Source organism: Idiotropiscis lumnitzeri, chromosome 17 (genome assembly GCF_059441095.1).
Source record: "Idiotropiscis lumnitzeri isolate Australia: NSW breed Sydney's pygmy pipehorse chromosome 17, RoL_Ilum_1.0, whole genome shotgun sequence".
Classification (NCBI taxonomy): domain Eukaryota; kingdom Metazoa; phylum Chordata; class Actinopteri; order Syngnathiformes; family Syngnathidae; genus Idiotropiscis; species Idiotropiscis lumnitzeri.
The window spans coordinates 4,167,958-4,183,642 of record NC_142407.1 but is presented as its reverse complement, the minus strand read 5'-3'; the positions used below and the strand labels follow the sequence as shown (position 1 = coordinate 4,183,642).

Genomic DNA, 15,685 nt, shown 5'->3' with positions numbered 1-15,685 from the left:
CCGACTCGTTCCTGATGGCCCTCAGGCGGTTCATTGCACGCCGAGGGACACCCGCTGAGCTGTATTCGGACCAGGGAACCAACTTCCGAGGAGCAGAAAGAGAGCTGCGAGAGGCGTTCGCTACCCTTTCCCCAGATCTACAGCAACAGCTAGCCAAGCAGAAAATCAGCTTCCACTTCAACCCACCAGCTGCACCCCACTTCGGAGGGACGTGGGAAAGGGAGATACGTTCAGTGAAGGCAACCTTGTACACCAAGGTGGGAGGCCACCCAGTCCCAGAGGAAGTACTAAGGACCGTACTGCTTGAAGTGGAAGGGATCCTCAATTCAAAGCCACTAGGATACGTCTCATCCAGCCTCAATGACCTCGATCCTGTGACACCCAACGTCCTGTTGATGGGGCGGCCGGATGGATCATTACCCCAGATTGTGTATCCAGAGACTGACCTGCTGAGCCGTCGCCACTGGAGACACTCCCAAGTTCTGGCGAACCACTTCTGGTCCAGCTTCCTGCGTAACTACCTACCAAACTTGCAGACACGCCAGAAGTGGCAATCCACTAGAGCCGATATCGTCAAGGGCGTTGTCGTGATGCTGGTGGACCCCCAGCTGCCAAGAGCGATGTGGCCCATGGGCCATGTCACCCAAATCCATCCCAGCGCTGATGGACACGTCCGCTCCGTTGATGTGCAGATCGGCGAGCGCAACTACACCAGACCAGTGGCCAGGTTGGTCGTTCTGCCAGCTCTCCCGGCTGGTGATGAGGACGTTGCTACAATCAAGACCAGCCTGCCGTGAGACATTCGAGACTCTATCACCTTTTTTAGGAGCGAATGTACTTCGAACTTTCCGGGGCGGCTGTTAGAAAGGTTCCTAGGTTGAATGTCGTCATCGTTTGTGTGCTTGTTGTGTGATTGGAGTCGCGTCGGTGCCGAGCTCTCACGAGAAGCGCCCACATACGGGTTACCAACAACTACTTGTTGCGCAGCAGTTGTTAGCCGACCACCACTAGCATGTGACGTGTTCGATGCCTCAGTGTCCGTGTGCGTTCCTGACCGCAAGTGAGTACACTAGTGTATTTATTTGTTTACAGCGTTTATTCACCGCGCCGCTGTGCATCGTCATGTCTACACCTGTCTAGTCCGGTTTGTCGTCGTGCGTCGCCGCCATGCTTCTTGCCGTGCTCCCTTTGAAGTTCGCCGCGTCACTGAATGTGTCTTTAGCTCGGTGTGTGAATGTCTAAATGTTCCCCTCGGTGTGCTAGTTATATAAAGGAGGTAGTACTCCACTAAAGCGCACTCCTTTGTATAGTTTTCGTATAGTTTATACACCTATGTGCGTCAGGTCTGCTGTGACCTAGGTAGTGCGCACTCCATACTGCCGCCGCCATTGTGCGCCGTCCACAGCCGTAGTTGGCAACTGTTTGACACAGTCGATGTCTCATTTGCACTTATGTAACTTGCGCATGCAAGTACACTTTATAGCTGCCGTTTTGTTGAGTTGAGCCATCTACTTATGTGCTGTTTCTTTTGTTACAGAACCACACGCTCACTGCTTCGCTCGCTCATTGCTTCACACGCTCACTGCTTCCCACTCTCCCTCACACTCTTGCTAGCTCACATGCATTCCTGCATGCATGAGTCCATCACCACCTCATTTTCATCTGTGCCCATGTTTGTCCGCCTGTTGCTTGTGATGTTACATGTTGGGTGAAGATACACCATTAAAACTGCCAACCCAAAATCTTGGACTCACCCTTGTGTTCTGACCGACACCCGGGGGTGAAAAGAGCATACCCCAATTGAACCAAGTCACCTATAGAGTCCACCCTGAGGCTCTCCAACAATTTGTTTCACTTATAGACTGCAAAGGCATTTCACCAGCTTAGAAACTTCATTTGCTAAAGGGATACGTCTCAGGCTCAGCACAAAATTGTCTTGAAGGCACATTTTATCGCAGTGATGAAGACTCATACAATGCATACATGCATACGATGCATGGCAAAAGCTTGACCAACGTTATGGACAACCTTTTACTATTCAAAAGGCTTTTCGAGACAAATTAGCAAAATGGCCAAAGATAAGTTCAAAGGATGCAGAAGGGTTAAGGACATTTTCAGACTTTTTAAATGCATGTCTACAAGCCACACCACATGTGAAGGGTCTCGGAATACTAAATGACTGTGAGGAGAATCAAAAGCTGTTGCATAAAATTCCAGAGTGGTTGGCAGCTCGTTGGAATCGACAGGTCACAGTTACACTTATGGAAGGCAAAGATTTTCCTTCTTTCATGGACTTTGCACAGTTCATAGCTGTTGAGGCTGAGATCGCATGTAACCCTGTCACTTCTTCATATGCCCTTCATTCATGTAGCTCATCCTTTGAGAAAAGTCACACAAAAAACTCTAAACCAAATAAATCCTTTCAAGCATTTGCAATGCAAACCATGGTACACAACGAAAAGGCAAGGACCACCAGCACCAAACCAAAGGCACCTTGCATGCTCTGCAAGGATGAACAACACCAGTTCAAAGTGCCCAAGCTTCTCGAATAAGCCTCATGAAGAGAAGCGCACATATATCAAGGAAAATAAACTGTGCTATGGATGTTTGAAGGCAGGCCATAATGTCAAAGATTGTCGCCATCGCCAGATTTGTGACATCGGCAAGGGAAGGCATCCAACTTCTGTGCACAATGAAAATCATAAGGCACGAGAAAGGCCTTCACCCCCTGTTAGCACCACTCTGAACGACGCTCCAGACGACACCCCGAACGACACAACTGCCGCCACTGCTCTCAACGTAACGAAGGTGGATCATTCAAATAACATCCATGATAGTTCCAGTATGGGTGTCCACCGTCCAGAATCCATTCAAAGAACAGTTAGCGTGTGCGCTATTAGACACACAAAGTGATAGTACATTTGTCAGTGAAGAGTTAAGCAACCGGTTACAAACAGTCACTCACCCTGTAAAGTTAAAGTTAACTACCATGCTTGGTGTCAACTCTATTGTCAAGAGTCACAAAGTACCTGGCCTGTGTGTGAGAAGTTATAACTCAGACATTCGCATTGACCTTCCCCCCTCATTCACAAAGGACTCCATTCCAATGAATTATGAAAATATACCCACTTGTGACACAACAAGTCAATGGCCACACCTTACAGGAATTTCGGACAAATTACCACCTCTCTTGAATTGTGACGTTGGACTCCTCATCGGATTCAACTATCCTAGAAGGTTAGCTCCAAAACAAGTTCTCCTAGGAGAAGTCAATGAACCATATGCAATCCGCACAGATCTCGGGTGGAGTATTGTTGGTGGCTCCACCACATCGCCCAATGAAACTGAATCCAGTTTGTGCCATAGAGTTACTATAAAAGAACAACCTCAATTAACTCCCATGGATGTAATTAAAGTGCTAGGGACAGATTTCAAGGACTGTAAAGCAAGTGACAAAACAGTTTCACAGTTTCTCATATTTCTGAACCAGCTAGAAGAAGGAATAAGGAAACACGAACAAGGACACTGTGAGATTCCTCTCGTATTCAAACAAAGACCACTCTTACCAAACAACAGAAAACTTGCTGAAATCAGACTTGCACACGAAGCGAAAATTCAAAGACGAAAAATACAAAAATGACTACATTGCATACATGAAAGACATCATTGAAAGGGGTGATGTCGAAGAAGTACAGAATGACGAGAAGCATGGTGAGCAATGGTACATCCCCCATCACGGGATTTATCACCCCAAAAAGCCCACTAAACTACGTGTTGTGTTTGATTGTTCTGCGAGACGCATGGGAACAAGTTTGAACGATCATCTTCTTCAAGGGCCAGACCTAATAAACAATCTAACAGACATCTTACTTCGATTCAGGCAACACCCTATTGCTCTGATGTGCGATATAGAGAAGATGTTCCACCAGTTTCATGGCGACAAGTGTGATAGAGACTACCTGCGTTTCCTTTGGTGGAAAAACGGCAACACAGACACTGTTGAAAAGGCAATACAACATGCGCGAGAGGCCACGGAAATATGCAAACAAGGAGGGCTTCGTCTGCATGAATTCATCTTGAACAGTCATGCTGTTCTACAGAGTTTTCCTCCTTCTGAATGTTCTGTAGACACAAACAAACAGCAAAGGACCTGACATTTAAAGACGCGCCACAAGAAAGAACTTTGGGCATTCTGTGGAGTATTGAAGAAGATAAAGACCAACCAGCAACCCGATTTTTGTCTACTGTTGCATCCATCTATGACACACTTGGCTTCTTGGTGCCATATGTGCTCAACGGCAAAAGGATCTTGCAGGAAAGGTACACCTTGATCCATTCATGGATGCACACGGTCTACTCAAGGTGGGAGGGAGACTGTCACCTATCAAAGATTCTTTCAAGCACCCTATTGTGATTCCAAAGGAACATCATGTGACCAAGCTTATAATAGCTCACTGTCATGAAGAGGTATAACAAGAAAAAGGCTTCACCATCAATCAAATCAGATCCAGTGGCTACTGGATCCCTGGCATGAGCAGAACAGTTGCTTCTTTTATCCGCCAATGTGTCATCTGTCGCAGACTTCGCAGAGCTCCAGAGGGACAGAGAATGAGCGACTTACCTGTTGAACGGTTAGAGCCATTTATGCCCTTCACATACTGCGGCATGGACTGCTTTGGTCCTTTTGTCACTACAGCGGGCATCCATCCATCCATCCATTATCCGCCGCTTATCCGGGGTCGGGTCGCGGGGGCAGCAGCTTCAGCAGGGAAGCCCAGACTTCCCGCTCCCCAGCCACATCTTCCAGCTCTGCCGGAGGGATGCCCAGGCGTTCCCAGGCCAGCCTGGGTCGTCCTCTGGGCCTCCTGCCGGTGGGACATGCCCGGAACACCTCGCCAGGGACGCGTCCAGGAGGCATCCTAAACAGATGCCCGAGCCATCTCATCTGGCTCCTCTCTACGTGGAGGAGCAGCGGCTCGACACTGAGTCCCTCCCGGATGGCCGAGCTTCTCACTCTATCTCTAAGGGAGAGCCCAGACACCCTGCGGAGGAAACTCATTTCGGCCGCTTGTATCCGAGATCTTGTTCTTTCTGTCGCGACCCGCAGCTCGTGACCATAGGTGAGGGTAGGAACGAAGATCGACCGGTAAATCGAGAGCTTTGCCTTCTGGCTCAGCTCCCTCTTCACCACGACAGACCGATACAGCGTCCGCATCACAGTGGAGGCTGCACCGATCCGCCTGTCGATCTCTCGCTCCATCCTCCCCTCACTCCTAAACAAGACCCCAAGATACTTAAACTCCTCCACTTGGGGCAGGATCTCCTCCCCGACCTGGAGAGGGCACTCCACCCTTTTCCGACTGAGGACCATGGTCTCAGATTTAGAGGCGTTGATCTTCATCCCAACCGCTTCACACTCGACTGCGAACCGCTCCAATGACAGTTGGAGATCACGGCTTGACGAAGCCAACAGTACCACATCATCTGCAAAAAGCAGAGCTGAAATACTGAGTTCACCAAACCGGATCCCCTCATCGCCCCGACTGCGCCTAGAAATTCTGTCCATAAAAATTATGAACAGAATCGGTGACAAAGGGCAGCCTTGGCGGAGTCCAACCCTCACTGGAAATGAATCCGACTTACTGCCGGAAATGCGGACCAAACTCTGACATCTGTGGTACAGGGACCCAACTGCCCGTATCAAGGGGCTCGGTACCCCGTACTCCCGAAGCACGCTCCACAGAACTCCCCGTGGGACACGGTCGAACGCCTTCTCCAAGTCCACAAAACACATCTAGACTGGTTGGGCGAACTCCCATGCACCCTCAAGGACCCTGTAGAGAGTGTAGAGCTGGTCCACTGTTCCACGGCCAGGACGAAAACCGCACTGCTCCTCTTGGATCTGAGATTCAACCTCCCGACGGACCCTCCTCTCCAGTACCCCTGAGTAGACCTTACCAGGGAGGCTGAGGAGTGTGATTCCTCTATAATTGGAACACACCCTCCAGTCCCCCTTCTTAAAAAGGGGGACCACCACCCCGGTCTGCCAATCCAGAGGCACTGTCCCCGATATCCACGCAATGTTGTAGAGGCGTGTCAACCATGACAGCCCCACAACATCCACCCCCGGGGCCTTGCCACCGAGGAGCTTATTAACCACCTCGGTTACTTCAGCCCCCGAGATAGGTGAGTCCACCACGGAGTCTTCAGGCTCTGCTTCCTCAAAGGAAGGCGTGTCGGTAGAATTGAGGAGGTCTTCGAAGTATTCTCCCCACCGACTCACAACGTCCCGAGTCGAGGTCAGCAGCACCCTATCTCCACTATAAATAGTGTTGGTGGTGCACTGCTTCCCTCTCCTGAGACGACGGATGGTGGACCTGAATTTCTTCGAAGCCGTCTGGAAGTCGTTTTCCATGTCCTCACCGAACTCCTCCCACGCCCGAATTTTTGCTTCGGCAACCACCGAAGCCGCATTCCGCTTGGCCAGTCGGTACCTGTCAGCTGCCTCCGGAGTCCCACAGGCCAGAAAGGCCCGATAGGATTCCTTCAGCCTGACAGCATCCCTTACCGCCGGTGTCCACCAGCGGGTTCGGGGGTTGCCGCCACGACAGGCACCGACCACCTTACGTCCACAGCTTCGATCGGCTGCCTCAACAATGGAGGCACGAAACATGGTCCACTCAGACTCAATGTCCCCCGCCTCCCCCGGTACGTGGGCAAAGTTCTGCCGGAGGTGGGAGTTGAAACTCTTTCTGACAGGGGATTCTGCCCAGCGTTCCCAGCGGACCCTCACAATACGTTTGGGTCTGCCGGGTCGGACCGGCATCTTCCCCCACCATCGGAGCCAACTCACCACCAGGTGGTGATCAGTTGACAGCTCCGCCCCTCTCTTCACCCGAGTGTCCAAAACATGCAGTCGCAAATCCGATGACACGACTACAAAGTCGATCATCGAACTGCGGCCAAGGGTGTCCTGGTGCCAAGTGCACATATGAACACCCTTATGTTTCCGCCGCGCCGGATCATCACGTTGTCGTCGTGCGGTGGCAGAGTACCCATACGGGGAAACCAAGAATGATCCAAAAACCCGCCGTCCGAACCGAAACTGTTTCGCTCCCGGACCCACACCTCTATGAATAGAGGTGTAGCCATACGAAACTTACTTACTTACCGTTATGTTTGAACATGGTGTTCGTTTTCGACAATCCATGACGAGCACAGAAGTCTAGTAACAGAACACCGCTCGGGTTCAGATTGGGGGGGGCCATTCCTCCCAATCACGCTCCCATCCAGGTCTCACTGTCATTACCCACGTGAGCATTGAAGTCCCCCAGCAGAACGAGGGAGTCTCCAGGGGGAACGCTCTCCAGCACACCCTCCAAAGACTCCAAAAAGGGTGGGTACTCTGAACTGCTGTTTGGTGCATAAGCACAAACAACAGTCAGCACCCGTCCCCCCACCTTAAGGCGGAGGGAGGCTACCCTCTCGTCCACTGGGGTGAACCCCAGCGTACAGGCGCCAAGCCGGGGGGCAATAAGTATGCCCACACCTGCTCGGCGTCTCTCACCTTGGGCAACTCCAGAGTGGAAGAGTGTCCAACCCCTCTCAAGAGGACTGGTACCAGAGCCTAAGCTGTGTGTGGAGGTGAGCCCGACTATATCTAGTCGGAATTTCTCTGCCTCGCACACCAGCTCAGGCTCCTTCCCCGCCAGAGAGGTGACATTCCATGTCCCAAGAGCTAGTTTCTGTAGCCGGGGATCAGAGCGCCAAGGTCCCTGCCTCTTGCCGCTGCCCGACTCACATTGCACCCCACCCCTTTGGCCCCTCCCATAAGTGGTGAACCCATGGGAAGGGGGACCCACGTTGCCTTTTCGGGCTGTGCCCGGCCGAGCCCCATGGGTACAGGCCCGGCCACCAGGCGCTCGCCGACGAGCCCCTTCTCCAGGCCTGGCTCCAGAGGGGGGCCCCGGTGACCCGCGTCCGGGCAAGGGAAACCATGGTCCAATAATTTTGAGCATCATAAGGGGGTTTGGTGAGCCGTGCTTTGTCTGCACCCTCACCGAGGACCTGTTTGCCATGGGTGACCCTACCAGGGGCAAAAGCCCCCGACAACTTAGCTCCTAGGATCATTGGGACACGCAAACCCCTCCACCACGGTAAGGCGACAGCTCGCGGAAAACAGCGGACAGAAAACAACAAAAACGACTCAACGAGGCTTCCTAAGGACTTTAATCTATGAAGCCACGGCCATCGTCAATAGTCGTCCATTGACTGTAGACAACCTCAACAACCCTGACAGCTTGCAGCCTCTCACTCCTAACCATCTTTTGCACCTGAAATCAAGGGCAGCACTGCCCCCTCCCGGAGTGTTCCCACAGGAGGACCTGTATAGCGCAAAGAGATGGCGTCGTGTTCAGTTTTTGGCTGAACAATTCTGGTGCTGGTGGAGACGCGAGTATCTGCATAACATCATCGCCAGGCAGCGCTGGCACACACCGAAAAGAAATCTCAAAGTAGGCGATGTTGTGTTGGATATTGATGAACAGTTACCCAGAGGTGAGTGGAGACTTGCCAGAGTCTTGGAGACTGTCAGTGGCAAGGACGGACTCGTGAGAAGAGTGAAAATCTCCATTGGAGATAAGAAACTGAATGACAAAGGACAACGCACTAGTAGGCCTTCTATTGTAGAGCGCCCTGTGCAAAAGTTAATTTTGTTATTGGAATGTTTACAAGCTCATGACTAGAAGTGTTAATTAGTTGTTAAAAATTATTTGTTACAGTTGTTAATGCACACTTAGACTCATAATTTTGGTGGGAGTGTAACTAACCATATTCATATTTTGTGAACAGCAGCGGTGATTTTGTTTATTGTATTTTATTTTTATTTTAAATTTGCATTGAAAGGTTCTGTTTCCGGTTTAAGCTATGTGCTATTATTTTGAATGTGAACTTCCTGTTTAGTACTGTTCACACTTAAGGTAAATTAACGAAGAGTACGGCAAAAGGTTTCAGATTGAGCCTCAGAAAACGGACGTTGATTTTTCTAGCACCCCTCAGAAGAGGCAAAAGGTGTGTAAACGATGGATATAAGTATTTTGTGTTTGTAAATATTAAGTGTTGAATGTGAAATATGTCAGCTAATTGTATGCGTATGTTTTGAAATGTGTTTCAGCTCTTACGGTGATTCGGTTTTAAGGTTACTCAGTTATGGATACATCTTGCTCAAAAATAAACCAGGAGGGCATGCTACAAATAGATATATATATTTATATATATATATATATATTTAAGACCTCAGAATTTAGGCAAACACTAATCCACCATACTGCCAAAATAAGGACCATCTTGCATAAAAAAAAATACTTAAACGTGAATACAAAAAACCTACACCAATCATTTAATAGAAAAAGTTGACATAATATTCGCAAACGTATTTTCTTTACTCAGTTACCCAAATTATACATTATTTCACTTGGTTGAATATATTTTTAACACCAAAATGTGCAATGTTCAATACTGTGTCCATTTATAACTTGTGTTAGAAATACCTACGTAATTTATTAAGATGACGTTTGCTGGATAGGATCATTGCCTTGTTGTGGCATCTCTGCCTCCGCCTCAAGGCTACTGAAGGAACTGCAGCTATCTGTGTCATCCAGAGAGACAGATGCTATTTCTTTGTGTAATTCCTCCACTACGTTATCCTCATGTGCTCCCTCTGCCAACCTGGATTCCGTCTCCAGTGTTTGACTGGCCTCTACCAGCTGAGCCAAGGAAGGCGAGAAGAAGGGTGACAGAGAGAAGGGTACCTGAGGCGAGGAAGATGGGGACTGATAGGGAGAAGAGGAGAGGGGAGCCCTGGGCGAAACGGATGGGAATTTATATTGCGAAGGGGATCCTGGAGAAGTGGTGGGAGGGTTGCGAGGGGTGAGCGACAGTTTGGGTGGAAGTGGCGGTACTGTTTCAGTGGGATAAGGAGAGAGCGAGGGAGAGACGGAGGATGTGATGGCTGACGATGGCTCCATGTAGTCGCAGTCTTCAGTAGGATCCTCCACCAATGAGGGGAGTTTGACCTCTGCTTGTTCCTCCGCTGCCGATGAGGGGTGAACAGCTTGTGATGATTGACAGTCCTGCGATGCAGGCGTAGTCAAGTTTTGAGCTTTACGTCTTCCTCTAGTTTTGGGCATAAGAGGGGGCGGGGGTGGCGGAGCGAGTGGGGGCAACATTAGGGTGGATGTCTCTGTGGACACCCGCACCTTAAAGCTGCGTTTCATTAGGCGCCGCTTGGACAAGATGTTGTCAGACTGCAAGAAAAGAGGGTTGATAAAACAGAGCGCCCCCAGGCCCGAGCCACAGTCCAGTTCCCTGGGGCTGCGTGTCTCGATCGGGCAAAACTCGCGGAACAGGACAGAATTTGGGCCCGATTTTTGGTCACATTCAGTGATAGTCGTCTGGTTGTCCGTGTCGGGCTGAGTAGCGGAATTGGGCAGCGCTGAAGAGGGTGGTTGCGTGGTAGCATCAGGTGGGGTTGAGACTGAGTCTGGTGTCTTCTCCTTGTTCATCCGAGTCTTTGGAGGCTCCCGTGGCCCCCGGACGTTGAGGTGTGAGCTCCAGAATTCTAGTAAGGAAATGATCAATCAATCAAATTTTATTTATATAGCACTTTTCACACAAAATGCAGCTGAAAGTGCTGTACAATAAAAACATCCAAATTACAACAAAAAACTAATACCCACTCCAACCAACCGACATAAACACAAGACACGTCCACATGCACGCCTGAACTCGCATACACACAGAACACTCGCATTCACACAACCTTATAAACTGTCTTAATAGAAAGACAGAAAGACATGGCAAGGCAAAGAGAAACCATATGAGAAAATGAACCCAGGGTAGGTCTTCCGCGCTGAGAGGGATGACAGCCCACGGCCACAGGGAGCTCCGCCAACACACAGACCCCCGGCCCAGACTGACCGGGGTAGACCCTACAAATAGTGCAGACGGCCCCGGTCCGCCGGGCCTAAGGAGCCTCTGGGATGAAGCCCCCCGTGAGAAGGCCAGCCACACCTCCCAGCGCGGTGGCCACCCTTGAGGAAACACTGGAGCCAAAATATATAAAAGAAAAATTATAATGCTAAAGGACAAAGAAGCTAAAAATTAAAAGACAATAATATAAAACAACAGAGCTAAAATATTTAAGAAAATATATAAGAAAAATGATAATACTAAAAGACAAAGAAGCTAAAAATGAAAGACAATGATCGTAGATAAAATTACAGTCCTGAATCAAAAGACTAAGATAAATCAATTAAAAGCCACACTAAAAAGGAGAGTCTTGAGCCTCCTTTTAAAAATATCAATAGTCTCTGCGTACCTGATGTCCTCCGGCAGGCTATTCCATAGACGAGGACCAGAATGGCTGAATGCAGCCTCACCATGTGTTCCGGTCCTCACCCTAGGAATAACTAAAAGGCCAGTGCCAGGGGACCTCAGGGTCCGCGAGGGTTGATACAAGAAGAGGTCAGATAAATAAGAAGGCACAAGACCATTAAGACATTTAAAAACTAATAGAAGCACGTTAAAATCAATCCTGAAACACACGGGGAACCAATGCTGCGATTTGAAAACTGGTGTAATATGTGACCGCCCTCTGGTCTTCGTCAGCACCCGTGCGTCTGAATTCTGAAGTAGTTGTAGACTGGAAATACTCTTTTTGGGAAGACTGGAGAGCAGGGCATTACAATAATCGAAGCGGCAGGAAATAAAAGCATGCATCAGCATCTCCGTGTTAGCCTGAGAGAGAAACGGACGGACTATGGCTATATTCTTCAGGTGATAAAAAACAATCTTGGTTACATTTTTAATATGAAGAATAAAACTGAGCTCAGAGTCAAAAATGACGCCCAGGTTCTTCACACATTGTGAGGGTTTAAAATCTTGTAGTTTTGGTAAAGCTTCTCTCTCTGACCTTCAGGACCGATAACTAAAACCTCTGTTTTGTCCTGATTGAGCTGTCGGATATTCTCTGCCATCCATGACTTAATATCTAAAATGCAATTTAAAAGGGTATCAATAGGCTTTGTGTCATCAGGAGACACAGCAATATACAGCTGTGTGTCATCAGCGTAGCTGTGGAAGCTGATGCCGTGTCTCCTCATGACATCCCCAAGAGGAAGCATGTACAGATTAAAAAGTATTGGGCCTAAAATTGAACCTTGGGGAACCCCACATTTAATTTCATGGGTTTTGGAGGAACATGTATCCACACTTACAAAGAAACGTCTGTCTGTAAGATAGGAATAAAACCAGTTAAAAGCAGTACCAGAGATGCCCACTAGGTTTTTAAGTCTATTTAATAAAATGTGGTGATGTACTGTGTCAAAAGTTGCACTTAAATCCAATAGCACCAAGACTGTGAGTTTTTTGCATCTGCAAAGCACCTGAAATCATTTAAAATCCTTAAAAGAGCTGTCTCTGTACTGTGGTTCATTCTAAAACCAGATTGAAATTTCTCTAAAACATTATTCTTAAACATTATTTGTATTTAAAAAATAACTTAACTGTAGAAAAAACATTTTTTATTACTTAAAAATGGTAAGTTGGGTACAGGTCTGTAATTATTTAAAACACTGGGGTCTGAATTGCTCTTCTTCAGAAGGGTCTTCACCACTAGTGTGGGGAAGACCTCCTGCGTCTGTTGATGTCTGTGAGGACTTTTTAAAATGAGAGCCGGTTAAAAAATTGAAGGTGGAGAAGAGATATCTAGGGTTGTTTTTATTAATTGTAATGAGATTTGAAAAATAAGACATTCTTGCCAGTTTGACTGTTTTGTTGTAGGATTTGAGTTGTTGGCATGATGATGGGTGCTTAGTCACAGAAATTGCAAAAGGTTATAACTGAAATGTCTACCAATGTTCCGCGTCACCCTCTACAGGATAAGCGGTGTAGAGGATGACACGACGTCCACCAGATTTCATGTAATCTGTGGAACTGGTGTCGAGCGCTACTTTTTTTCCTAACTTTCAAAGCCCCTTTATGATTTTTTCCCCTTAAAATAGCTGCTTCAAAACAAAATGGCGGCATTCTTATTATTCGATATGGGAAATGGGTCCTTGAGACTTTTTTGACTGTGATAAGCACGTCAACAGAATTTCATGTTGATTGATGCAATATAGTGCTAGGGCAAAACAGATTGAATACTTTCCAGGCCTCTTTTTCATAGAATTTACCCGCCAAATGACAAAAGGGCTGACTTCCTGTCAGGCCATGGGTCCTTGATACATTTTCATGTATCCTGTTCTGATAGACATATCGACCAACTTTCATCTCAAAATGTGCAACTAATATGTGGGCTATATTTTCCCCTCATGTCCCAGGCCCCCTTTTTATTCAATGATCTCCTTATAATGTAATTGCTGCTTTAAAACAAAATGACTTCCTTCCTGCTCAATATAGTACATGGTTACAGACTTCTTCATGCATCCCCTTATGATCGACATGTCAACAGAATTTCATGTCGCTTGGTGAAACAGGTGCCATGATCAATTTATTTTTTTATTTGTTTAGCTTTCCAGGGCCCTTTTTCTTGGAGTTTGCGCCCAAAATGACTACTTTAAAACAAAATGACTGACTTCCTGTTCAATATGGGGGAAGGGTTCGTTATACTTTTTTTATGCATCCTGTTACGATAGATAGGTCCACCCAATACCAAGCTAATCATTGAAAAGGGCGACACTCTTTTTTTCTAACTTCCTACTGAATGTTTTGGGGAGAGTTTTTTGGGATACATAGATTTTCACCAGGCTGCATGCACTCAAGTTATCTTGGGACATATTGAGATCCTTAAAAAGGCAATTAATTCAATAGGAGAATAATAAACACGGTGAGCCAAAGAAGGCCTTAATAAAGCAGCTTAAAAAAAAAAGACCCTAAACGTTTAACTCGTAAATTTACATTGATGATAATATATTTTTTGAGAAACCAACCTATTCCCATGTGAGAGATGGACTCCAGCTCTTTGTGAGAGGTTGCCTTAGCGATGGCCTCAGGAAGTTCCAGAGGAAAGGGTAATACATCTCTGTTACAAAAGTATCATGAGTTATACTGACCATATAACACAACATATAGCATGATAGAATGTGTGTAAAAGTATCTTTACCTGCTGACACAATAGAATGAAACAAGCCTCGGAAGATCTGGAAAACTGATCGCTGATGTGTCCAGAGACAGAGCTGAGATTGACAAGTGATCGGTGATCAATATCTCAAGTGCACTATGTGGTGGAAAAACCCCTAAAGTAATACATTTCTGACAAAATTGCCCCAGAAAGTGTAAAGTAGCCATAGAGCACTTCCTGTGTCCCCCCCAACACTGCTAACGCTAATTAACAGCATCAGTGTTGTGGTGTTATTTATAACCATTTAAACACAAATGGTGGAGCAACATATGTACAAACACACTATAACAAAACTCACAGGTATATATTCTTTATCCTCTGTGGAAAAAGGACAAATATTACTGCAGCTTATTGATTCCATTGATCATCTATAATATTTTTTAAAAATGTTTAGAAGAACAACTTGGAAGTCTATCAAATGACGAAATTATCAAGACTTACTCGAATGTTCCTCCCTGATGCCAAACTGTTGCACAAATGACGGCACGCTGTCATCTACCAGGCGCACGCACAACACATTTCTCTGGGATGTGCGAGACTTTCGCACCAGGAATGTCTGCAAGGCAACACATGACTGTAATGTCCACTGCAAAAAGAGAGGCGAAAAAAGCCAAACAAACGGCTGTTTTTTTTCTTAGTGTCTGACCCCAGGAGGTTCCCTCTGCAGAATGTGCAAGGCGGTGGCAGGGTTTATTGACAACTGCAGCCAGACGGGCACCGTCAACAAGAGACGGTCCAGGACGCTGACATTCCTCAGAGACCCGCCTCCTCGTTGGTGGCCGGTCAATTTGCACGCTGACCCTTGGCTGGGCTCCGGGAAATCATAAAGAGGCTCCTCTTGTTGTGCCATCTACAAAAATCAAGAAATCACTTCCATGTATTGGGCTTTCAGGTAAAATTTGAGAAAAACCTTCAGAGGTCAACTTAATTTGACTTTTGATGTCATATCCAATTGTCCAATATTTCAGTTTTGAATAAATTCCCCCAAGTGCAGCAAGTGTAGTTGATACAAACTCAACCAGCGGCAACACTAACTTTTACAACAGGAAACACTGCACACACCTGTGTGATAAATCCTGGACCGTGTCAGCAAGTTCAGACTTGGTTCAAGTGCAGACAGTTATGGGGAGCTGTGGAAATGCGAAAATACGGTGTACACTCACGCAGACACATACAAGGCAAAATAATATTACAGTACAATGCATTATTTAACATGAGTGAGGCATGTATCGAGTTCATATTTCAACATCATTATCTAAGGTACGCTTCAAACTTACTCACAAAGCAATTCTTTTACCTGATTGCCACTTTCACCCGTTCTAGTTGCTTTGGATAACACATGTTCCTATTTTTATTAATATTAATTATTATTAGAAACTTCCAAAAGAAAGTAACACTGTGGCCTGTCATAACGTGGGTTCCCAAGTCCAGAGCTGTCTTCTCTTTTTTTCCCTGCTTCGACTTCCTCCCTTCCTTTTCCACTTCATTTCCTTCTTCGACTTCGGT

At 47.0% G+C, this 15,685-nt stretch overlaps 1 protein-coding gene across 1 annotated transcript; it reads right to left on the bottom strand.

Annotated features, from left to right (window-relative positions):
• Nucleotides 1-9,374: 9,374 nt before the first annotated feature.
• On the bottom strand, nt 9,375-15,622 carry LOC148319773 (ras and Rab interactor 2-like). The gene is made up of 7 exons (XM_088279960.1): nt 15,477-15,622; nt 15,242-15,309; nt 14,826-15,029; nt 14,621-14,735; nt 14,162-14,234; nt 13,989-14,080; nt 9,375-10,618 (listed from the first exon to the last, which is right to left on the bottom strand). The coding sequence occupies exons 3-7, from the start codon at nt 15,027-15,029 to the stop codon at nt 9,561-9,563; spliced, it is 1,542 nt and encodes a 513-aa protein (XP_088136086.1). The 5' UTR covers nt 15,242-15,309; nt 15,477-15,622; the 3' UTR covers nt 9,375-9,560.
• Between the last annotated feature and the right edge of the window lie 63 nt (nt 15,623-15,685).

Excerpts from the sequence above, each read along its gene's own strand:
- LOC148319773 (XM_088279960.1), bottom strand. The coding sequence starts at position 15,029 with ATGGCACAACAAGAGGAGCCTCTTTATGATTTCCCGGAGCCCAGCCAA. Across the intron at positions 14,235-14,620 it reads CATCAGGGAGGAACATTCGA|CTCTGTCTCTGGACACATCA; the intron begins GTAAGTCTTGAT and ends TGTCAATCTCAG. Across the intron at positions 14,081-14,161 it reads TCATTCTATTGTGTCAGCAG|AGATGTATTACCCTTTCCTC; the intron begins GTAAAGATACTT and ends CTTTTGTAACAG.